Source organism: Pararge aegeria, chromosome 10 (assembly GCF_905163445.1).
Source record: "Pararge aegeria chromosome 10, ilParAegt1.1, whole genome shotgun sequence".
Lineage (NCBI taxonomy): Eukaryota > Metazoa > Arthropoda > Insecta > Lepidoptera > Nymphalidae > Pararge > Pararge aegeria.
In genome coordinates this window covers 18,853,099-18,876,356 of record NC_053189.1, presented here as the reverse complement: position 1 = coordinate 18,876,356, position 23,258 = coordinate 18,853,099, and the positions used below count along the sequence as shown (strand labels likewise).

At 38.9% G+C, this 23,258-nt stretch overlaps 2 protein-coding genes across 3 annotated transcripts; one reads left to right on the top strand and one right to left on the bottom strand.

Moving 5' to 3' along the window:
- The first annotated feature begins 792 nt into the window (after positions 1-792).
- LOC120626739 (leucine-rich melanocyte differentiation-associated protein-like) lies at positions 793-9,442 on the top strand. 2 transcript variants are annotated; one of them, XM_039894401.1, is made up of 6 exons: positions 793-843; positions 2,782-2,880; positions 3,336-3,473; positions 4,370-4,480; positions 4,893-5,042; positions 7,653-9,442. In XM_039894401.1, the coding sequence occupies exons 1-6, from the start codon at positions 815-817 to the stop codon at positions 7,867-7,869; spliced, it is 744 nt and encodes a 247-aa protein (XP_039750335.1). In that variant the 5' UTR covers positions 793-814; the 3' UTR covers positions 7,870-9,442. The 2 variants fall into 2 exon arrangements, with proteins under 2 accessions (XP_039750335.1, XP_039750336.1); XM_039894402.1 differs by lacking the exon at positions 793-843 and adding an exon at positions 2,510-2,579.
- Positions 9,443-9,461: 19 nt separating this feature from the next.
- On the bottom strand, positions 9,462-21,658 carry LOC120626738 (peroxidase-like). Its single transcript, XM_039894400.1, has 12 exons — positions 21,328-21,658; positions 19,886-20,132; positions 18,431-18,639; positions 17,769-17,948; positions 17,116-17,309; positions 16,232-16,433; positions 15,602-15,799; positions 14,514-14,697; positions 12,946-13,173; positions 12,304-12,367; positions 11,495-11,693; positions 9,462-10,266 (listed from the first exon to the last, which is right to left on the bottom strand). Exons 1-12 carry the CDS (start codon positions 21,509-21,511, stop codon positions 10,073-10,075), a joined length of 2,283 nt encoding a protein of 760 aa, XP_039750334.1. The 5' UTR covers positions 21,512-21,658; the 3' UTR covers positions 9,462-10,072.
- Positions 21,659-23,258: the final 1,600 nt, after the last annotated feature.

Sequence of the window (23,258 nt, the reverse complement as noted above, 5' to 3'; positions counted from 1 at the left end):
TTCCTTGTATCTCCATACTTCCTTGTTTATTTTTCAAGCCTACTCTAACAATATTTATATTTGGCGCTTCTTTTAAGAGTTACCCTGATGCAAACGTGGCGCCATCCTAATTTAATACATTTTGACGACACTTTTTCATATACACAGATGACTCTCCTTACCTCTACCCTCCATATACTAGAGTAAGGACTGATTTATAATTCCTTGGAATTCTGACATTTGTCATTTTATGACATTTCAGTTATAACAAGCGCCAGCGCTACGTAAGTAACTCTACAAGACATTGGCGAACTGACGTTGGCGAAATACCTTGTGCCTAGTGGCACAGACAAAAGCCATAAACAAGAATTGAATTGAATTACGTAATTAACGTTAACTGAAGAAAATAGATGGATTTGAAAGACCAACTTTGAGAGTTTGGCGTACGTCGATTTCATTTTAACTTTTATTATAAACAACGAATAATAATAGTTATATTAAGAGTTAAAAAAACACAAAATATAAATTCATAAATGTAAAATGCCAAATTTGCCTGCCGGTGTACCAACACTATGAAATTGAAATTTATTAGTAAAAAAACATTAAAATAATACCTAAGTAAAAAAAATTACTTGAGTAAGCTATCAATTAATTTACCGAAATGTATAGTCAGCTACAATGAGACATGTAAAGATAAGAGGTGTCTTATCTTAGAAAAGTCTCAGTGTAGGCTGTGGCTGAGTCCAATTGATAAGCATGCATGTAGTAATATTATCAAATATGATTCACGCATTGACAATGTGAACACGTAAATAAAATTTAAATAAGTACAAAAATGGCGACAAATGAAATCAACAGAAATTAGTAAGTAATGATTATTTTTTTCTTGTTGAATTAATACTAATATGATCTTTATGTTCTTTGGTGCCAATTTTATTTAGTAGGTTACTATTTGCAGATTTATAACTAAATTAATTAAATTTTGTTACTAAGTTATTGGCCACTAGCTGTTGCCCGCGACTAACTCCGTGTTTGTTATTGTTTTTAAAGCACCCCTTGGGACAGTTTATTTGAGATTTCTATGGCAGTAGCATAGCCAAAAATAGTCACTGGGTAAATGTTAATTGGAGTCAGTAGTCAAAAGAATCGGTTTCAGCTTCTATCACTAACAACGAATTGTAACCGTTAAATTAAGAGAACATCGTACTCTAAGTTGACTCAAATAAACGTACTAAAATACGTATTCTGTAAAAAGAATTCATTGTAGGTATGGAGGGTAGAGGTAAGGAGAGTCATCTTTTATGGGAGAAAAGTTGAAAAAGTGTCCAGTTGTTGCGCTAAATAACAGTTCAAAAATCTCCCACAATGGCGCTGGTGGATGCACAGGGTATGGTATGAATGTAGCAATCGTAGATGAATTGAAGTATGCCGAGTTAACAAATTTAATGTCATTATCGACTAAAGTAGTTAATTATAGAGAATTTCAACAACTTACGGTGTACAAAATATTGTGGTAAATATAACCTTACTTCCTTGTATCTCCATACTTCCTTGTTTATTTTTCAAGCCTACTCTAACAATATTTATATTTGGCGCTTCTTTTAAGAGTTACCCTGATGCAAATGTGGCGCCATCCTAATTTAATACATTTTGACGACACTTTTTCATATACACAGATGACTCTCCTTACCTCTACCCTCCATAATTGTAGGTGTACTTCTAAGGATATTCAATAGTTTATTAAAAGAAAAAAAAATTAAAAGTTAAAAATATCTTTTCAATTAAGTGTACTCAGGTGTACTCAGGTGTGCTGTTTTTTTTAATAAAAATAATAAATCTTTTATTTGGAAAACCTTTTTTTTGGTGTAGTCCTTAATTTTTTTTAACTCATGATGACTTCACTCATGATAAGTGTTGGGAAATATGAAACATTCAGCCATAATTTTACATATTTTGTGAAATTGAAGTTATTAATCTAAAGGTAGAGTTGGTTTTTCACAATGCTTTCCTTAGAATATATTAATATTTATCAATTGATGAGATTTCTGTGCAAAATTAGCACCAATCTGTTTCTTTTCCTAATTTACTGTGCTCTGTCAGAAAACATACGAATGTTAATTTATGGACCAAGCATAAGTTTAAAACCATCGCCTATAAACGATTTGCAGAGCATGCAAAGAACACATCCTGTGCCCATGAATCGGAGGCGTCGGTGTTGAGCCTCATTTGCCTTTAATAACACTTGCCAACACATTTTTGAGACTGGACACAGCATTGCTGCAACAAAGCTGCTTCACGGCCGATGGAAGCGTGAGGGCACTAGTTACAACTACCACGGACACCCTCTGTCACAAAAAATTCTACTCTCTATTCCGTTTACTCGTGGATGACTCAATAATGATATATGTTGTTTCTAAATTCTACTTATCCAATAACATTATAAAAGTGGAAATATCCGTAGATTATCTTCGCGCTGATAACATCTCTAAAGATTAAAAAAAAAAGTAAAACGTCAGACGTCAGTTTGACTCTATATTTATATTGTTGTTAATTAGTTCAGAAGTATTTCTATCAAGATATATTGACTACTTTAATGTAACGTTAAGTAAAACTGGTTTACAATAATAAATAAAAGCATAACATTTTCTGAACTTAATGTATTCTATTAGAGGAACATTCGAGGACCGAGTAACGTTTTCGTTTTACATAATAATCTACCTGTATTGTAACAAACTACATTAATGAGTTGTGTACGTATTATTTAAATATTTATATTGAAAATTGCGTGTAAATCTGGTACAGTGAGGATGAAGCTGTTATAGCCATTGATGTGGCGACTGGTGTGCTAGTGGACTCGGTTACCACAATGTCTCAGAGCAATATACCAGCGGAATTAATACAGTAAGTTACTTCTATTTCTTTTACATTGCTTAATGATTTGCTTCATTACGCTTCACGCTTGCTTCTTAATAGAATATGCAGTTCTTAGTTAATGTTTCCAGAGAGGCTCTTAACTGGGCTTATTTGAAATTTCTACTACTATGATAAATGCAAAAGTATGTTTGTTAGTTTGTTTTTCTTTCACAAAGCAACTTTTTTACGAACTTCTTCATAGATTTAGTTTTTAGGCAAAAGATATCTAAATTGTTGCAATAAATGTGAATGTGAGTTTGTTATGCTTTCATGCCTTAACTTATTTACTGATCATCATGAAATATTGCAAAAGGAAGCAAGCAAAAGCTAGTCTAAAATAGGTTCATAGGTAAAATGGGATAAATTAGTGCAATTCTGTTATTATTTCTTCATACTCAGACATTTAAAATTAATTTTGCTAATGATTGTGCATAATTGTCCAGGTCAGCAGATGATACAAATGAAGAAGATCCAACAAAGCTGACCCTGGCTTACGAGAGACTGTATGAGCTGCCCAGAACTATAGTGGAGAGGTTTGCAGACCACATCAGATATCTGGATATTAGTCACAATAAAATAACGTAAGTATGCTTTACGGTAGTCTTCTGGTTCATATAAAATAAAATTGAATTTATGGCACTCAACTATAGAACACTACTGGCAAGGCAGTCCTTAAGCTTTATTTCTTAAATAAAATAACCAGCTTTACTATATCTCAGACCTTCACTGCAAACACCTGAATCATTTAAAGATTTCATTTGAGTGAGTTCAACACACCCACTGTTCATGAATATAAAGTTTTATGATTTTACTATATTTTAATAAGATCCTCTTGTCAGATCCCAACTTGCTAACAATTCCTGACAAACATTGGCCCACAATTGACAGAGAAACTGGTAAACCAGAATAGAAAAGTGACATAGTTCAAAGCTTTCCTTTTTGGAGTTAGTTAAAAAGTGTCAGTTTTCCATCACAATTAAGCTCAGCATGCCACAGGAGTTTAAACTAAGCACCAAGCTAGTTGTTAAGCAGGTGTAATAATAATATCTGAACTACTGAGGTGGCACAATGATTTTTGCAGCATAATGTGGCATGTTAAGAACTTTGGTATGTTGGTTAGTGAGAATGAAACGACCGTATCACTCCGTAGCTAGTTTATTACTGCCAACTGAAGCACATTATATACATCAAACTTCATTCTAGTAATCCATAGTAAAATTATAAATATGTAAGTGTGTGTTTCTTTATTTGTGTTGTATTTACATTATGTTATTACATTATGATATTATTAGAAATAGAAATAGCCAAAGAGGTGTTATTGCAGCATGTTGTTCTAAATTGGATCTGGCCATAGAACTTAAGATTCTTGAACCAAGCAGAAAACATTATTAATTAAATGTGAATGCCATTTTATCGCAAATGACTAATTAATAACAGACACTGTAAAAAAATATTGTTTTTTTTTTGTTATTTATAGAAATCTGGACGCATTAGTGCACTTCAAGCACCTAACCTCGCTTATAGCCGATGATAACCCCATCACGGAGAACTGTTTCCTGCCACCAATGCCAAAGCTGCAATTGTTATGGTATTTTACTTCTAAAATTTTACTTGTAAGAGACTGATTTACTGTGTTTACTATGTGTCTATGTTGCTTTATGGGACTATTGATGGTCTGAAAAAAGGCATTAAGTTTTTATAGAGGCTCGGAAAAGAGGACAAGTCCTATGTTTGGGTTATTATAAATCTTACCTTATTAAGAGCTATTTAAGAGCCTTGGTTTGTTACCAGAGCGTGCAATATGGAGTTCCTACTAAATGGATTCAAGTTTAAATAAAAATTCGGCTTATAGAAGACTTACTGTCTTATATGACAAAATTCCTTCCCTCCATATTGGTATAGCCCTTCAGAGGCTATGACAGCTTTTCACTAGGCTATCTAAACTTTTAATGGTGGAATGTAGCAGCATGTATGATGTATCATTTATTTATTTGTCGCAGGCTTAACCGCTGTAAAATATCATCTCTGTACCCCTGGGTGGGCAAGCTGAAGGAGTCCTGCCCCGCCCTGTGCCTTCTGTCTCTGATGGGGAACCCGGCCGCTCCCAGCTACTTCAACGGAGGCACCTTCTACGATTATTTACAATACAGGTTAGTCAACAATCACTTTAGTCGAAATCTTTGTATCAGTAGGCTGTATGACCCTACAGTTGACCACGTACCGTAGTTCCGTGGTTAGTAGTTTCCATGGTAGTAGTTTTAATTTTTTTTACAGCTGTTCAAAGATCTCTGTAGTTTATTTAGTATTTTTAATTTATTTTGTGTGTTTTTAGTGCCCAAATCCAATTTAATAGCCTAATTTATATAATAAATGGTAGTATATATTAATAGTTTAAGTGTTTAAAGTGCGTAAGATAAGTTTTCGTCGATGTAAACCACGTGACAGTTAGGTTAGTAAAACTTGAATTTTAAACTTCTGTTTTGGTGTTTTTAAAGAGTGCTAGTAGTTGTTGTTGGCTTTAACACAACTATTTAGCGCATTAAAATAATATTTGTGTATCTGCATTTGCCCGTTATCCAAGTGTAACGCTGCAATTGTTATAATCCAAATACAAATTTCAGTTGGCCCTGAAAGAATTAAAGGCAAGCAAGGAGTTATGCACCCAATTGAATAATTAAAGAGATGAAAACGAAAAGGAATTATTAGACGTCCTTAGGAATAATAATAGACTATTTGAACATAAAGTATGTAGACATTGTAGAAGAGCGGGACAGACTTCAGTTATTAGTAAATAGGTTTGATGGGTGCCGTGCTGAGTATGAGGAGGCTCTGAGCCCGATTACTACCCTGCAGCTAAGGAACTAAGTGATGCCCACCACCAGATCACTGAACTGGAAGATGCAATACACACTCAAAGCCTATATGAAGAATTAGTTGATAGGGCCCCGCAGTTGGTTACTGCTGCTGCTGACATGTCTACTGCTAATACCGACTTCTCTAAATTATTGATAGTTTAATCAGATACAGTAGTCAATCCCTGCAGCAGTAGGAAACTAAAAAAGTATATCAACGTTAACCGATATTAATTAAGTTATGAATCTGTCACACAAATCCTCGAAGCACAAATAGCCAGATTACAGACTTCTTTACGTACACTAGCAGTTAAGTATGATGTATCAAAGGCAAGTGATATCTGAGTACACACAGACTTCAGATCAATCACATCTTAACTCACAGTTAAATGGACACACAGTTTTAAACTACTGTTTACCCAACTCAAATTTAAAAGCTATTGTAGCTGCAATTTGTAGAAATAGGAATATGTTTGAAAACTAATCTAATTAACATAATGGGAAATAGAGGGAATGTTAACAAACCTGAGCTGATTAAACTTATTGATTCTTTAAATACATTAAAGGCTAATGTGCTAATCCTTCTTATAATTTGTACTGAGATAGATATTACCTATCTATATATATACTATTTTAAACAACAGATAGCTGTTTCGTTATCATTTTTTTTTCCATAACAGCCAAGAACTTGGCTAAACAAGCTGCTTTTATTGAGCAGTGTTAAATTTCTGACAGTATAACCAGCTATTTTAATAGTTTTAAAAGACAATGTGAGATGGTGAATAAAAAAAAATAACCGGCTAAGTTTGTTGTGCCCACAACAAACTTAGCTTTCTACTTAGACCAGGGCGCGTTTGGAACCCTCGTAGCTAAAGAAATATTTGACTTTGACTTAGTATATATCTTGCAATTAGAAAACGAATAATAAAAAAATAAAACAGTTGTATCCATCGAAACTATTTAATAATAATGACATTTTTAACTGGAAAACTGTTCCTAATTGGTTTGACACAGGTACATGATACATCCTATGGAGGGTAGAGGTAAGGAGAGTCATCTTATATGGGAGAAAAGTTGAAAAAGTGTCCAGTTGTATGCGCTAAATAACAGTTCAAAAATCCTCCACAATGGCGCTGGTGGATGCACAGGGTATGGTATGAATGTAGCAATCGTAGATGAATTGAAGTATGCCGAGTTAAAAAATTTAATGTCATTATCGACTAAAGTAGTTAATAATTGAGAATTTCAACAACTTACGTTGTACAAAATATTGTGGTAAATATAACCTTACTTCCTTGTTTATTTTTCAAGTCTACTCTAACAATATTTATATTTGGCGCTTCTTTTAAGAGTTACCTTGATGCAAATGTGGCGCCATCCTAATTTAATACATTTTGACGACACTTTTTCATATACACAGATGATCCTCCTTACCTCTACCCTCCATAATACATCCACCAGATTGAATTGATGCCACACCCATTTTCCCAGGTATTTGAAGGTAGGCAAGTATTTCTTACCTTCCCTAGTTTATATTTTTATTATTAGTTTATAAGACAGGTTAGAATAATGGAGTGATAAAATTAGATAGACGGACAAAATCTGAGCGACGCCGCGGACAAAATAAATTATTGATCATCAATGATATTTCATTGTATAACAAAGGCATTTTTTCGGGAGTTCCAAATACCACGGTATTATGCTGCTTTGCGCCAGCGAATTGGGAATCTTGACACGCCCTTGAAAACATTATGGAGAGCTTTGTGGAGGAATATAGTTTCCTCACTATGTATCCTTTTAAGGATAATAAATTAATAAAGGAAGAACTGTAAGCCTAAGAAGTGTCCGAAGTCAGTTAAGCTAGGCTACCAGCGCTAGCAGCGGCGTTGACGGACCGTGTCGTTGCAGGCTGTTCGTCATCTCGCAGTTCCCGTCGCTGCGGCACCTGGACGACCGCGCGGTGGCGGGCGACCAGCGCGCCGAGGCGCGGCGCCTGTACCGCCGCCCGCTGCTGGAGCGCCTGGCGCCCGCGCTGGCCGCGCCCGGCGCGTGGGGCTCCGCGCCGGCCCGGCTGGCCGCGCTGTGGCGCAAGGCCAGGCCGCCGGGGCGGAACCTGCTCATCTGAGACTTCTGAGCTGCGAGTGTGCACAGCGCCCCCGTGCCCTTCTGGACTTTGGAAATACAATTTCTGACTCAACGAGCTTAGTTACCATTACTGATACTATATATGTGAAATGTCTTTACGATTGTGAGTGTAATCCATTTTTCAAACATTCGTTGGCATTGGTGAGGGTAAATTTGGAATAAGTAAACCTGTGCAAGTTTGGTACTATATGATACCCAATACAATGAAATGGTACCCTGGAGATCTCGGTAGATGTTCCGCGTGAGATTACGGTGGTTAGTGATCAGCGTTTGATAACGATGTCAGGGTAAAAGCTTCTTTAGGGATAATATTTTCAAACTCTTTGGTGCGAATCAGTCGAGCGACCACAACCTATATAGAGATCATTATTTTAACAAATTGAAATTTGGAATAGTTATAAATAATCCTTAAATAACTAAATTGCAATTTTAAAAAACACAAACGCTCCGTCAACTGTTTATTATTATTATTCTGATTGTTTTATGATCAACTGACAGACGTCAGGAAGAATTCTTTAAGTGGCCTGATTAATAGTCTCATAGTGTTTACATCGGAATAAAGTATTTGCGGTTGTGCCTTTTGCCTAAAATTTCGTGCTTTACGTGCTATTTACGTTATTACTTATAATGTTAATATATTCCTACGCTGGAGATAGATTTTAATGGTTGAAAGTGTCCACGAAATGATTTCTTACGTGTTCATTCATTTATTGATATGAAGTCCTTCTGTTAGCTCACACGCATGCAAGTCTCACTTGAAACTATAGATTCCAGAGAGATAAAATTTTGAAATGGGTAAATTAATTAAGATCGGTCAATATAAACTCAAATTACATATCAAGAAATATATTTAAACGAACAAGGACAACGAAACCTAGCGGTGATATCTAAGGTTTCGGTCTCCCTCTCGGAAGACTAAGTCCCCCCGGCATGCACCATTTCGTAGTGCTCTTTTTTATAATTTAAGCACTCAAAATTGAACTTGCTTTAACGGTGAAGGAAAACATCGTGAGGAAACCTGCATGCCTGAGAGTTCTCGAGGCGTGTGTGTCTACCAACCCACACTTGGCCAGCGTGGTGGACTCCTAAACCCTTATTCTGAGAGGAGGCCCGTGCCATGCAGTGAGCCACCGTCGATTGATTTTAATTTTTCGTCACTTTTTATTACTCAGTATCTATTTTCGATGAATGTACATAAATACTCAAAATTTTCAGCCCAATTGGAGTATATCTGCGACAAAAACTCAGTGTGGTATAGTCGGGTGGTTTTTGATGAGACGAAAACCATTCTGTCATTTTCTTTCTTATGGTGCTTTTGTGTAGGCACAATATTTTATAATGTTTACATAGAGTGCCGCAGACTCGATGCCTTGAGTCTTCGCAAGATAGAAACACTGTTTGGGAAATGTTTTCAATGTTATCAAAATAAATGATAATTACTTAACTATACTTAAGTATATTAGATTATGGAATATTATGTAAATAGAAGTTTGATGTTTTAAATGTCCATTTGAATAGTTGTAAATTGTAGATAAATAATTATTATGTAAAAAAAAAATAAAAGATTAAAAGACACGTGAAACGTATACATTTTATTGTTATTTACAAGCTAAGCAATAAATTACTCTATCAATAAAGTTATTAAGTGCCTATTATTATTATACCTAAATAATGGCTCATTACGTTGTACGGCTTTAACCCCTAAGTTTTACATCGTCTCAAAAAATCTTTACTTAGCTGTACCGATCTCGAGCTGAAACAGTTTAAAAGAGTGCTACTTCAAGTATTTGGATTTTTTCATTTCCTGCTTATTCGCTATACTTATATAGTAGCTAGGCTAGGCTAGGCCAGTAGTTATCAGGTATTTTCTACTTACTCTGGCGCGTTGAAGCACGCGCTTTATAATTGAGTATTGCAAGTGTCGAGGTAACAGTACTTTTAGTAAAAGTAGAGCTTTTTGTAGCCGAGCTCGGCGGGTACATACATCGTTAAGTGTTAACGCACTGAAGGGCGTGGTTGCCGGTGTGATGGAACACCCTGTGTTCATCATTCTGAGTTCATGTGTCTAGTTACACCAGCAACCACGCCCTTCAGACCGGAAAACAACAGTGCAACTATGCTCCTTTGCGGTTGAATTTAGCATAGCGGTAGTTTCCACGGACGAGCTCTGTCACGCTCTACGCTCAGTCGTACAGCTCGAACTTGGGCCGCTTCCACGCGGTGAGGTCGACGCAAGGGATGGCGCTGTAGTCGTCGCACGCGCTCTTGGGGTTGTGCGCGCTCTCCACCTCGAAGGCCCGGCGCTGCACGCGCCGCACGCGCGAGTTGTCGCAGACCAGCCGCGCCATGGACGCCTTCTTCAGCTCCTTCAGCTGCTCTGTGCGGGCACACGGCAAGGGTAAGCAGAAGAAGTGCGGGTTATATCAACTGTATATCAAAGTAACAACTATAAAAATGAACGGGTAAATATTGGAATAGGTCATATATTTTATATCTTTGAGAGATATCATCGAGGAAAAAAAAATACTGACCAGAATAATAAACTAATAAAAAAAATAAAAAATTAAATAAAAAAAAATGTATAAATAAAAAAATTATAACTGTAAAAGAATAATGGTTTAATATTATTAGCTCGCAGTTAAGCACTATAAAATAAGTAAGAGTAATATGTAGGTAATTTGATGTAACGTAAAAGTAATATATACGTATAATCAGCGTGATAGATAAGAATGTGCACCGAATGACAAATCTGCACCTCAGTGTATATGAAAATATACAAAACAGAGCAAATACAATAACTGAGTAAAATTGTAAGTACCGACCTAGAACAGTCTCCGACCGTCATGTCGGAGGAAAATAGGACGGAACACAAAAAAAAAAATTATTAAGTATTACTGGCACTTTTTATTTATATTGGTTATATTTTAACAAAGCCTACAAATGCGTTTTACTTTGCTTGTCACCGTACGAGCCTTTCGACCGCCATTGCCTTTGCAAGCCAATCTATATTCTATAAATTGGCTTTGGCTTACTGAATTATTGAAAAATTTGTGGCATTTACTTACTAGTCTAGGTTTTGGAATGCTATGTAAAGATGTAATGATGAGATTCTATGTAATAATAAAATGGTAGTGAACATGGAAACTGTTTAATATAACGACATTTTTTAAATGATAAACTGTTTTTAATTTGAACGGTATATCCATCCTACTTAATACTTACGAATGGAAGCCAACGAAACCTCAATGTCATCTGCTTTATTTATTGAAGACTTTTTAAAGCTTAAAGAATACCTATAATCAAACTGCTAAAGTCAAAACCACCATTTCACATAACTTCTTGGTAGATAAGTGTTGTTAAAAAGTTGGGCTGGGATGTATTGTGAATGATATTGATGTGTTGTGATGTTTATAAATAAAACTTAAAATAGTACCTATAGGTAAATCGCATCGCAGGCTCTAGGTATGTAATAAGCAGACAGAAGATAGAATGGAGAAAATCTCCTCTCTCTCTTCTCTCTTTTTCCCCTCTTTTGTCCTTTTATATCATCTGCCCGCTGAAATGCATACCCTGTATGCCACTTGGTAGCGAAAGCGGAGTCTTACCAGGGGTGAAGGAATGCGGCATCTCGCTGTTGTCGTAGAAGAACCGGTCGCCGACGCGCGTGCGATAGAACTGCTCCGCCACCACGCACTGGAACGTGTGGCCCAGCACGGAGCCCGGCGCCGCGTGCTCCAGCGCGCCGCCCACGAACAGGTCGATGTCGTCCACCGACTCGTACAGCGCCGCCAGCGCGTTTATGCGCTGCAACACGACATAATGGGCACGATGCAAGTTAAAAGCGATGATAGGTCAGGATTCCGACTTTACCCATAATGTTTGCACTTGGCCAGTGTGGTTGAAAACGGCCTAAATTCGTCATTAAGTAAGGATACTTGTGTCCTGTGGACCGGTAATGGGTTGATATGGTAATGATGACGATCTAAGTTAATTACAATTCAATAGTAGTTTGAGCTGACATTCTTACACGAGGCACATGTGCGATAGACTCGGAGAGCTTTCATCATTCTCAACCTTAAAGAGGAAACAACGCTGGGCACAGTACCTCTTCTCATAAAAGAATAGGCAATCATCAATGGAAGATTGACGTACGTGCTTTCTTACTTACTTAGGCACAAACATTTAGGTAGGCACTTGTACACCTACGAAAATTCATAGCAAATATGTAACTTAGAGGATTTCATTCTTAAAATATTCTGCAATCTTTTTAGATGCCCTCGACTACGCGCAAGCTCCGCACTTGGCCAGCGCAACGTGGTGAACTACGGCCTAAGCCCTTCTCATTCTGAGAAGAGACCCGTGTCTTGTAGCGCACCAAGTTGATAATGATGTGCAAATCGTTGTGTGTACTTACATCTTGAGATATTTCATTAGCTAAGTCTTGGAAAGTTCTTGCTCTTTGCAAACCACAGATTTCCCTGCGAAACATTAAGATTTATAAGTATCTAAATAAAGCTCATAACTTAAATAAAGTAATAGGGTCAAGGCAAGACTATTCGCTACCCGTCCTGTGCCGCAGCAGTGCACCCTCTTTCAGTGGGAGTTCCAGGGCTCCGTTTTCTGTTTGGATCAGTTTGTAATTTTATATTTCTTAATCGTCTTAGCTCTGGCCTAATGGGAAGGTCGGTTGCGGCTGGTTTTTATGAGGTGGGATAAAAACCAGCAAGTTTGGATGGTTTTTAGCCGAAGTAAGTAGACATTAAATGAGATCCGTAGAACAGCTAGAGTTACCGACATAGATCAACAAGTCGCGAAACTGAAATGGCAGTGGGCTGGGTTCATAGCTCGGAGAACCGATGGACTAGAATGGCGAGCCGACACCGGTAAACGCAGCATTGGTCGGCCTCCGACGAGGTGCACAGACGAAACCAAACGAGTCGCTGGAAGCCGTTGGAAACAAGCAGCCCAGATTTTAGGACTCGTCTTCTAGATCTTTTATCTGTGCTGTGGACATCAATCGATTGAAGTATGATGATGAACCGTAATTCGCTCTTACCTGTAATCGTTGTACGAGGCAATGCCGTGGTCGCGTCCCCTCTGGATGTCCATGGCCACAAGGTCCAGGCCCCACGGGTTGTGCGACTTGAACAGCAGCGTGGTGATCTCGGCCGAGCAGTGCGGGTCCGCCTCGCCCGAGCGGTGCGCGATCGCGCCGCGGATGATCTCGTCGAACGAGTCCGGAGAGGCTTCCATGAGGCCGGGGTTGAAGTAATGGTCGCTCAGTCTGTGAACATACGGCATTATCAAATAGGTATATTGACACAAGACATACTTTACGTGTAGACATATTTGTCGTTACTTTACGTCCTTACTAAGTAACCAATCAACTTTATTTTTGGCATAGAGTTAGTTGAAAAGACTGAGAATCCCAGGATCTGTAGAAAACTGTGATAAACGGAGACTAAACTTTTATAATGTTCAAGACATTCTCTTTTTAAACATCAGAAGGCCTTTGTCCACAGTGTTCCTTGGTTGAGAAGCCCGCGATTGATCGTATTAACCTTCATTGTCTTTAAAACCTAAAACGAGTTGAGCTCATCGGGGCGGTTCGACGATAGCAGAAACGGGGCTGCCATCCACAATATCACTTACGTCGTTTTGTGGATAGTAGATTCAGAGCCCCATGTAGCAAAGTCTGATAGCGCAAGATGTACTCAAGAATAACACACCAAATAACTTCGCTTACACTCTTTTATCAGAAGGTACACAATAAAAATGAAGCGTACCAGTTAGTGGGTACCTCGTAACATATCCTAGAATAGACTTTAAGCTTGCTCTCAAGCTGTTGAACGCGTTTTTCATCCGCCTTTACTACGGTTTTTTTACAAATCCAGTATGAATCACTTGTTTTCCGGGGATAAAAGTAACCTATGTTACTCTCCGTTCTTTCAACTAATTCTATGCAAAAAAACAAGCCGATTGGTTGCGTAGTTAGGGCAGTAAGCAAAGACAAACAAACACACTTTCGCATTTATAATATTAAGTAAGGATTAAGTCGCATTTTCTTTCATTCGCTGAGTTTCTTACCGGCTTCTCTCAGTAGAATCGGCGTTCCGAACCGGTGGCAGACAGACTTCGTTTCGTAAATGCTTACTTTTTTTTTTTTTTTTGTGTTGGTGGAAAAGCTTTATGGCTACCTCTGTCCTTTTGGGCAGGACAGAGGTTATGTGGGACTCGTTTACCCGAACTAAAAACCACCACGGCATGTCCCTCTCGTTGGATTTATTGGACGTCCGGGGAACCCGTTGTACTCTTCCCAGACTCATGCTCAGACAATGCTTACTTGAAATATATGAATTTTTAATTAAAAACTGCAGCTTCAGCAATATCTTTACCATTATTATTAATCCATTGCCAGCCCACTACATGACACGGTTCTTCTCTCACGGTCCCTTCCGATGCTTTTCTTCACCGTTAATGCAAGTGATATACATACTTAAGTGAAAAGTTGGGGGTGCGCGCCGGGCATTGAACTCGATCCCCAAAAAGGGAGGTCGAATCCCTTACCACTTGACTATTGCTGCTTTTTTGCAGAGTTAAAATATTTTAAAAACTGTCTCGTACTTGTGCAAGTAGGCCGCCTGGCCGCTCGCGGGACACATCATGATGGTGTCGGGCACCAGCGTGTGCAGGAAGCGAAAGGCGGCCGCGCCGAAGCTGTTTATGACCCCCGGGTTCACGTCCTCGTTGTAGTCTCGACTGTACAGCGAAGTCGGGGAGATTCGGTAGTAGCGGAGGTAGCTTTCTCCTGGAAATCGGATAATCGGGTATTTTATACATTGGGGTGCCAGCATACATTCCTACCAGTTAGCACTCGAGCGAAATCTCACCTGCACGGCTAGCATAGGCGAAAAACTTATATGCCCCGATTATATCACCTGAAAGAGATAAAATTAACGTGTCCACCTGCCAAAGCAAGGCCACTGGAAATAGGAAAAGTTTACCCCCGTATATATCATTATTACACGTATATTATTTGGATATTATTTTCCCGTTTGGCGCAGTTTGCAGCGACCCTGCTTTCTGAGCCCAAGGCCGTAGGTTCGATTCCCACTACTGTAAAATTATCTATTCATCAGTCATCTTAGTACCCATAACACAAGCTACGCTTACTTTGGGGCTAGAAGGCGATGTGTGTATCGTAGTATATTTATTTATTTACTTACTAGTGAAGAGTGAAAAGTTGATAAGCTGTAAAAGAAGATAAAAATTTTGTCCTTTCCCTGGGGAGAAAAATGTCTCTGTACTAGCCGTACTGCTGATATATGTGTTATGTTGACCGAAGTCGATAGCTCAACGGTTTGCACGAAAACAGACGCCAGGTAGTCCCAAAGTCCAATTTGGTTCTTAGACATCCTAAATCCAAGTTACGTACTTAAGTGATCTCGGACACAGACTTTTCCTACAATCTCTATTAAGAAATCATCACTAAAACCGATCGACGTCCACTGCTGGACAAAGGTATTTTGTAGGGAGTTCCAAAACCCTTGCTTGTTTCCAGTGCCTCTCAGCGTTTCGTTTGATGTCGTCTGCCCTTATGGTGGAGGGACAAACAACATGCGACTGCGTTTACTGGTGCAGGGTCGCCATTCACCTTGGGACCCCAAAGTGCTGGAATAGCGTTAAATAGTTAAATTGAGTTGGAGAGTTACCAAAATTCAAAGGCAGCCATTCCTGGTAAGTGATATGCTGTATCTCCGCGATGACAATCTTTCTGGCCTCCTGGTACAGTTTCTCGTCGCTCCACAGCGGGTTGAGGCCGGAGAGGATGTCCGCCACCCGGTTGTGTTCCCGCAGCAGCAGCGTGTGGAGCGCGGCCAGCATTGGAGTTTGGTTGATTCTGTTATCGCCTGCCGCAGAATATACGTGAGGTTTTATTGTAAAAAAGATGTTACCGCTAAGCGATCAAGCGTTCCGGTTCGCGTAAAATATAATGGTTATGGGCCTTATATAACTTCCATACCTCTAACAGGATATCCCACTACCATCTTAGACTGCATCATCACTTACACTCAGGTGAAAATGCAGTCCAGTCCCAGTAATATAAAACAAAAAAAAAAATTAAGAACAGTATCTTGCTGAAACCAAAAAATACTATGTATTCCCCTTTTTCCCCTTTTCAATTTTAGTACATAGGTACACTACGTCATCTAGCATTTTAATATAGTGATTCGAATTCTAATAAGTCACTCCTAAAGAGATCGGAGATTTGTAACGAGATCTTATGACTTAAATATGAGCATTGTTATCTGCAAAAATAAAAGATAAGTTGATTGTAATACCGGCTAAATAACAAGGTTCCGAAGAATTTCTCAAATCACAAACAGCTGATTTATCATCTACTGACGGCAGGAAGCCTCCTTTGCAGTTTTTTCTGGTTTCCTCTTTCAATCTTCCACCACATTTAGTTCGAAGTTTGGCAGCGAGTTTTGGGTCAGAGCTATAGAGTGGTGATCCATCAAGAAAACTAGTTACTGTATTCATCTGTAATTTCGAAAAAAATAGGTCAGAGACTAGTTAATTTTTCTGTGCTAAGGTAAATGTCAGTGGTCGTTAATTCTAAAAAAACATGGTAATTACATTTTGTCAGAAATGTTTAACGTCCACACTTAGGCACACATCCACAGTTTATAAAAGTCCTACTGCTGGTCACAGGCCTGGCCTCTAAAAGGAAAGACGGTTTTTAGATCATAGACCCACCACGCTGATCCATTGGGGGTTGGTGGGCTTTAACGATTATTATCACCAGGATGTTATAATAACTCATTTCATAACTCCGGGCTAGTACTGAAAATCCTCGTTTACACAGTTGTTGACTTGTTAGGTACAAGTTTTGACCCATCCCAAGATCCGAACCCAGGATCTCATTATCCATAGTTAAACATGCTAATCTCTAGACCAACGAAGCAGTTCAAGAATGGTTACTGCTCTATAATTCGATGACGTGAAAGTCACGTTTACACACTGGATTTATCCAGATGGGCTATTGGATTGATCTAAATTTAACTATTTATGTTTTACTATTGTGGAAATTTGTTTTGTTTCTTTTAAATCCACTTGAGATGTAATCATTCGCCGAGCATTTTCAGCATAGATTGTGGATAAGCAGACTCCGTTAAAAACTCAGGACAAGCGTGGAAGTAGAGGATTATCAACAAATGTTTACCTGCTCCGCGTGCCCCAGGCTGCAGTCCTCTCTTGGCGCGGTGACACTCCTGACGAAGTTCAGGCAGCGGACGCCGTGCTGCCTGTAAAATGGGTCATCCTCGGCCACGCAGATGGGGATGCACTTGTCGTTGAGCATCGACTGCGGCAGCACATCGCGCCCGTCGCCGAGGCAGCACTGTATGCCGCCCTCGTCTGAGCGCCGAGATGTTGAGTTTAAAATTTAAAACAGCGGATTTTTCCTAAATTTAAAAATGGCGAAACAGTTAAAAAAATTGCGACTGCGAAACTGTTTTCAATATTTGTCGACTGCGAATCCTAATCTATTATCTATTAGCTGAAGAGTTTTTAGGACTAAGCAAGCGCTTTTTTATTAATGATTGAGGACGATTATGGGCATTTTTTTTTTATTAAATACTTTGAACTAACATCGGTAAAACAGTCGGTACGTACGGCACAGTTATTTGTACGTCATTAGACCCAATCAATCTTTTCTTCCTTCTCTTTCGGGGAATAGGAGAACATAGTGAGGAAACCTGCATGTTTGAGTGTTCTACATCATAGGGCGTGTGAATTCCCCTAGTCCGCACTTAGCTAGCTTGGTGAACTATGTATGGTAATGGGTATGATGAAGTGAAGTATTAAGTCTATTACCAGTGGCCTCCATGACCTGGAACACCAGGTCGTGCGTGATGAACTGTCCCCACTGCATGTTAAGTGCGCTTAGCAAGCGGCTCGATCCTGCCCGCGGGTTGTCGGCGAACACCCGCGCTGACAGCACGCGGGGGTTGGGAAGCGGCCGCCCGCTTCGGGCCACGGGCATTGCGTATATACCTAGCGAGGGCAGATGAACCTGATGAGACAATCTCTTCATTGAGTAACAAAAACTCAATGCTCAGCTTTTTAAGTCAATATAGGTTATCAAATCACTAGATTAGATTATATCACAGTGGACGATGCTGTCAGTTCTCCAGTATGTTCACTTAGTCATGTTAGTTGGGTGGTGACAGCTGTATTCTGACCTGCCGTTACCACACAAAACGAGAACATTTGGAGGTTATGAGACGGCAAGAACCCCACCTAACGTTGTTTTATGTAAAACAGATGTGCTAGAACAAATGGCACATTCTTTTTCATTGATGCTTTGCTACATGTCAACCACCGTGACGATTAGTAATCCGAAGTAATCTTCATCTTGATATTTACCACCCATTTTTGGGAGGAAGGGCGAGTAGGTTCCATGAAGCGGATTCATTGAAGCCGTTAAACCTGCCGAGGTTTCATTCAAAGAAGTGAAGATATCTTAAAAACTTTACCATCAGCATATCTGGGTGCGGTGATCCTGGTGAAGGGTGCTCCGCGGCGTCCCCACGCGGGGTGCTGCGGATTGTTGCACGCACCGTCGATGCTGCGATACTTGCTGCTTCCAACGCAGCACACCTTGGTAGGCTTGCAGGACAAGTCGCGCGGCTGCACCGGGTTGTTCTCCAAAAACGAGAGGAAGGTGTTTGGAGTGACGTCGGAGCTGTGGGTACAATAGATAATACTCTTGACAGTTCCCTTGACCATTGGGAGGTATTATACCTAAGTGCACAAGTGTGCACACACAGGTGTGCTTCCTATTCTCTCACTCTAAAAGTACGATGGGATGGCAGGTCCGACACGACAGGAAAGAGATCTGGCGCAACACCGACAGTTTAACGTTCTCCGAGGCACGTTAAGCTCACGGCAGGTTAAAGCAATGTCCGGACTCTATGTAGCTGCCATGCGCATGTACGAGCACGTATAAAATTCCGTGTAAACGAATAATATTATTTTGTGCTATGTTGCTTTCGTGTTGACACATTTTACCACAAACAGCTATTGTGAACAATAGCAGAATTCAGAAATGAAAGTGACTAAATGTGCCGTGGTGGTAACAAGCGTCACAGATGATGTTGCAATATTTATCCATTGGATTGTAATCATCTTCATCATCATCATAGTTATGTTTATTATTTGAGGATTAAATATTTTCTCTTTCTGGTGCAATTTGATACATTTTCGAAAATGAATGTATGAGATTCCATAGGGAATATACGTTACTTTCTTTCCCTATTTTTTTAACAGGACGTTTTTATCCAAGTACCACCACGATGAACGCATTACAAAAAACAAATTACACATCAATTGCCTATAACAGTCCACTGCTGGACCCAATAATCACCACGAGCTCTCTTGCTCAAGGTAGAGTCACGACCAGTACTAAGAGCCAGTCCTTTATCATCAATAAACCTTTAACAGCCCACTGCTGGACCTAAGGTTGGTGATCGCAGTGGATGGTTGTACTGAAGATACTGCTGCCCGTTTCCCGTTATATTCCCTTAGTCGCCTCGTACGATACTCGATGAGAGCAACAACTGTATTCTGATCTGCCGTCACCACACAAGTTGCACATATTTTTAGTTTTGAGTAGTAGTAGAGCTTGTCGTGACAGAGCTCGTCCGGGGCAATACTACCACCATGCCTTTTCCTACCGTTAAGCAGTATTATTGCAATGCTGTGTGCGATGTAGTTACGGGCACATGAGGCTTAACCCCTACGCAACAGGTCGATGGACAGAGGGCGGCATGTAGCAGGACGTGTTTCTTGCTTGCCCTGCAAAGCATTGCTCTGTTTATAGGCAATATTATCCATGTACCACAGGTGGGACATCTGTTTGGTCCGTCAATTTTGACTATAAAAAAATTAAACAAAGCCATATTCGGGTGAAAAGTTAGTATATAACTTACGTCGAGCACACCTTCATTTGCAGAATTTTAGTAGCAGAGAGCAGTTCATTGGACAGCTCGGAGGCCTTCTTCGTGTCGCCCGCCAGCTTGGAGGAGAAGAAGTGCAGCATGGCGGGCGAGCACGCCTCCAAACTGACGCCGCTGCGAACTAGCTTGCTGGCGCGCTGCCGGGCCTCGCGCGCCAGCTCACGCCCGCAGCGGAAGCTCTCGGAGACCAGCTCCTTCGTGATCGGTGAGTCTTCTTCTTCTGCAAAGTGTTTGTTTAAGCACTCCATTGGAGCTTAAGTTCATTGGGCTAGGAGGGTTAGGAGCTGATTGCTACTAAATGAGGTTAAAAAACTGTGTTCTTCACGTCAATAAACTAGATGGCGCCACAAGATCCTACATCGCGCTATCGAAGTTGTCAGAAATGTCGGCCATATGTTTAGATGAATTCGAAAGACTGAATGACAAATAATTCCGATGATGAATAGTTGGACTTGGTTCCCCTTGCACAACACGAGATCTAACAAAAAACCTTCCTATTTCAGCGATCGAGCACTCCACCATAGCACCCGTCAGGATTTCACTAAAAATAATCTATTTAACTGAAAAACAGGTATGTTATGAAAATTAAGCTTAATTTGCTATACTCCGCGAAAATCAAGAGAATCTGTAGCAGGTGTAATTTATAATTTCTTTAATCCTTATACTCGACACCATGTTTGGTGTGGAGTATCTCGTGTGGAGTGGAGATCTTCGGCAACGCACCTTTACAATAAATAATTATTATCCAATATTTAACAATGTATATTATTGCCTATATTAACCATGGTTGGCCGCGATACACATGAATAAATTTTTCTCAATAAAATAAATTGTGTGTTTTTGAAATAAAACTTCTTTAGGCGCCACTAAGGAGTAACTCAGATTTTTTTAAGCGTTACTTCCGTCAGACGTCTGTGTAGTTTCCGCTTTTTAAAAATAATAATTTGGATTGGTCGTAACTATATGTTATATACTCCACGCTTCTTGACTTATGCGCCAGCTAGTGGAAAATATCATAATCAATTAGGATTATTTATTTCCAATATTTTCAAACGGATAATAAATGATAACTTTTATTGCCTCGTCGGTCTAGTGTTCTCGTCTCGTCGAGCTTGTTCAATTATGGATCACAAAGTCCTGTGTCCAAAACTCGGGTTGGACCAAGATTGTTAAAGTAATGGATTTTTCACTTTAAATTTCTCAGTATCTTGTTTATTATCACTAACATCAACACGCATTGGAGCAGCATTAAAGGTATTTGCTCAAAAACCCTCCTTCCTGACTGTTGCTGTTAAGTGATGATCACTTACCCCTCGATGAGATTGAAGTCAAAGACTAATTTGTTGAGGAAGGAAAATAAGGTAGGAAATGTACAAAGGATATATGTAAGTTACTATTTTAATAAAATCACTTGCCTGAAGAGAGGAAAAGGTCATTAATGGTTGATGTTGTACTGGAGAAAATTGGGCACAAATCGGAGAGTAAATCTTCGAATAGAGTTTCCCAACCGGAACTGAAGCAGGCACTCACTGACGAACAGAATAAATACAACAACACTGAAATCGACAGTATATTTCTACTTGACCTTTTTGCATTCATAATTTTTAAACCTATTTCTCACAAACATACAAGTATTATGTATTTTGTTAATAACGAAGTGAATATGAAGTGAACAGTTTAATTTTAATAATATAAATTCACATGCTCTATCTTTCGCGGCGGTAACTTGAATAGGGAAATTAAAGAAATATGTAAATGTGGAAGATAAAGTTGTGTGTCATAATTAACGATAGTCCTAAAATATCGCGTAACGTTCGGCAGGTTGAACCTTACGTTAATTCAATCATTTGTTTTTGTAGAATCTAAGGCTCTTTGCAGACATCTTGTTTGCTGCGCGCAAGAAACGCGCATTTGTTAAACACCGGTGTCCAAAAGCATGTATTTGCATTTATTAAAGAGCGATATCGCCGTACGTATACGTACGTATACGTAAGAGTCATACATAAGCAAATTACTCCATAGAGTATTTAACTAAATTTTCAGAGTACCTCAAATGGAAAAACGACACCGTTCATCAATTTTTCCAGGCACATTTTCTCAATAACGACGTGATTTATGAAGTTGAAACTTTAGCTTTGAAAGAACTCATCTTTATCTTAGTTGTTTATACATGTATTTCATAAGTTAAAATGTTATTATGATCGTTTTGCTGTTCAAATTCAAAGCTTCTAACAAAAATTTAAAGTCTAAGTAAAATTTTATAAATTGATGCGAGCGAGTTTTATACTAAGAAACCTTCACTGAAGAGTTAATACTTTCCAGTGACAATGTTTAAAACTAGGTACTTCAGTACAAGTAAAAAGAAAACGAGAAAATCCTAAGCTCAATGATTAAGTAGGTACTGTGTACGAGTAGCTCTTGTGTTAGAATTATGATAAGTACTTATTTTATTAAACTCAACGTAAGTCATATAAAACTGTCAGATTAAAATAATTCTTCATCCTCGAACTGAAATTGATTTGATATAAGCCATGGTAGTAAGCAAACAGGTCGCACCGGGCTATTTTTACATGGTTTTACTTTTTAAATGATTATAACTTTTTTTTGAATAAAGTATAATCTAAAATGAATAATCTACACATAACATCGGGTCTGTATATATCGGGTCTCAAAAAGATATGGTATGGTAAAAGTAATTAATAAATCCGTGAGTTATATAGCTAGTTTATTATCCATGCAGTCTGCAATCGCAGCGCGTTTCCGGCTCGTCAGCATGTAGAGGCCTTTATACGATGGCTTATCGGGTCACGTTCGTTGCGTTAATTCGAATCAAAGAAAACAATTCACGGATACTTAGCAAATGTTGTGAGCGTCGCGTCGGTCCCTTTCGCAATTTCTCCATCGGTATGACTTTCATTAGATTGTATGACTCATTACCTTATTGTCCACTTCCTTAGCGCAGTGGGCTTATAATTAGCAGATGAAAGGTAATCAACGAGAATTTTCTTGCAGGCTTTTCTTTTTACGTCTACTCTAAATATATAGGACTAGTTACGATTTTAAAAACCAATTCATAAGAGGCAGCTGTTTTATAGCCGATGCTTTTTAACCTATACCTTCTTCAATTCTATAAACTAATGTTACTAGCATTAGAAAAAAGGGTATTTTATTCATCTTTTCAACACTCATTTTATAGATTTCCAATACCTAGGTAGGCTGAAAAACGTAGGCTGACCAACTCCTTGTTTATTCTGCGACCTAAGAGACATATAAGTAGGTTCGTATAACTCTTATAAGAGCTTAATGAAAAGATATACAGGCGCAGTTATATTGTAATCGCGGGTAC

Bases quoted from the DNA above. Each gene is read 5' to 3' on its own strand.
- LOC120626739 (XM_039894401.1), top strand. From the start codon at position 815: ATGGCGACAAATGAAATCAACAGAAATTA. The intron at 3,474-4,369 runs GTAAGTATGCTT...TGTTATTTATAG, and splicing joins ATTAGTCACAATAAAATAAC to AAATCTGGACGCATTAGTGC. The intron at 5,043-7,652 runs GTTAGTCAACAA...GTGTCGTTGCAG, and splicing joins TACGATTATTTACAATACAG to GCTGTTCGTCATCTCGCAGT.
- LOC120626738 (XM_039894400.1), bottom strand. From the start codon at position 21,511: ATGAATGCAAAAAGGTCAAGTAGAAATATACTGTCGATTTCAGTGTTG. The intron at 17,949-18,430 runs GTAAAGTTTTTA...TGCCCTCGCTAG, and splicing joins CGCACCCAGATATGCTGATG to GTATATACGCAATGCCCGTG. The intron at 12,368-12,945 runs GTAAGAGCGAAT...AATGTTTCGCAG, and splicing joins GCCTCGTACAACGATTACAG to GGAAATCTGTGGTTTGCAAA.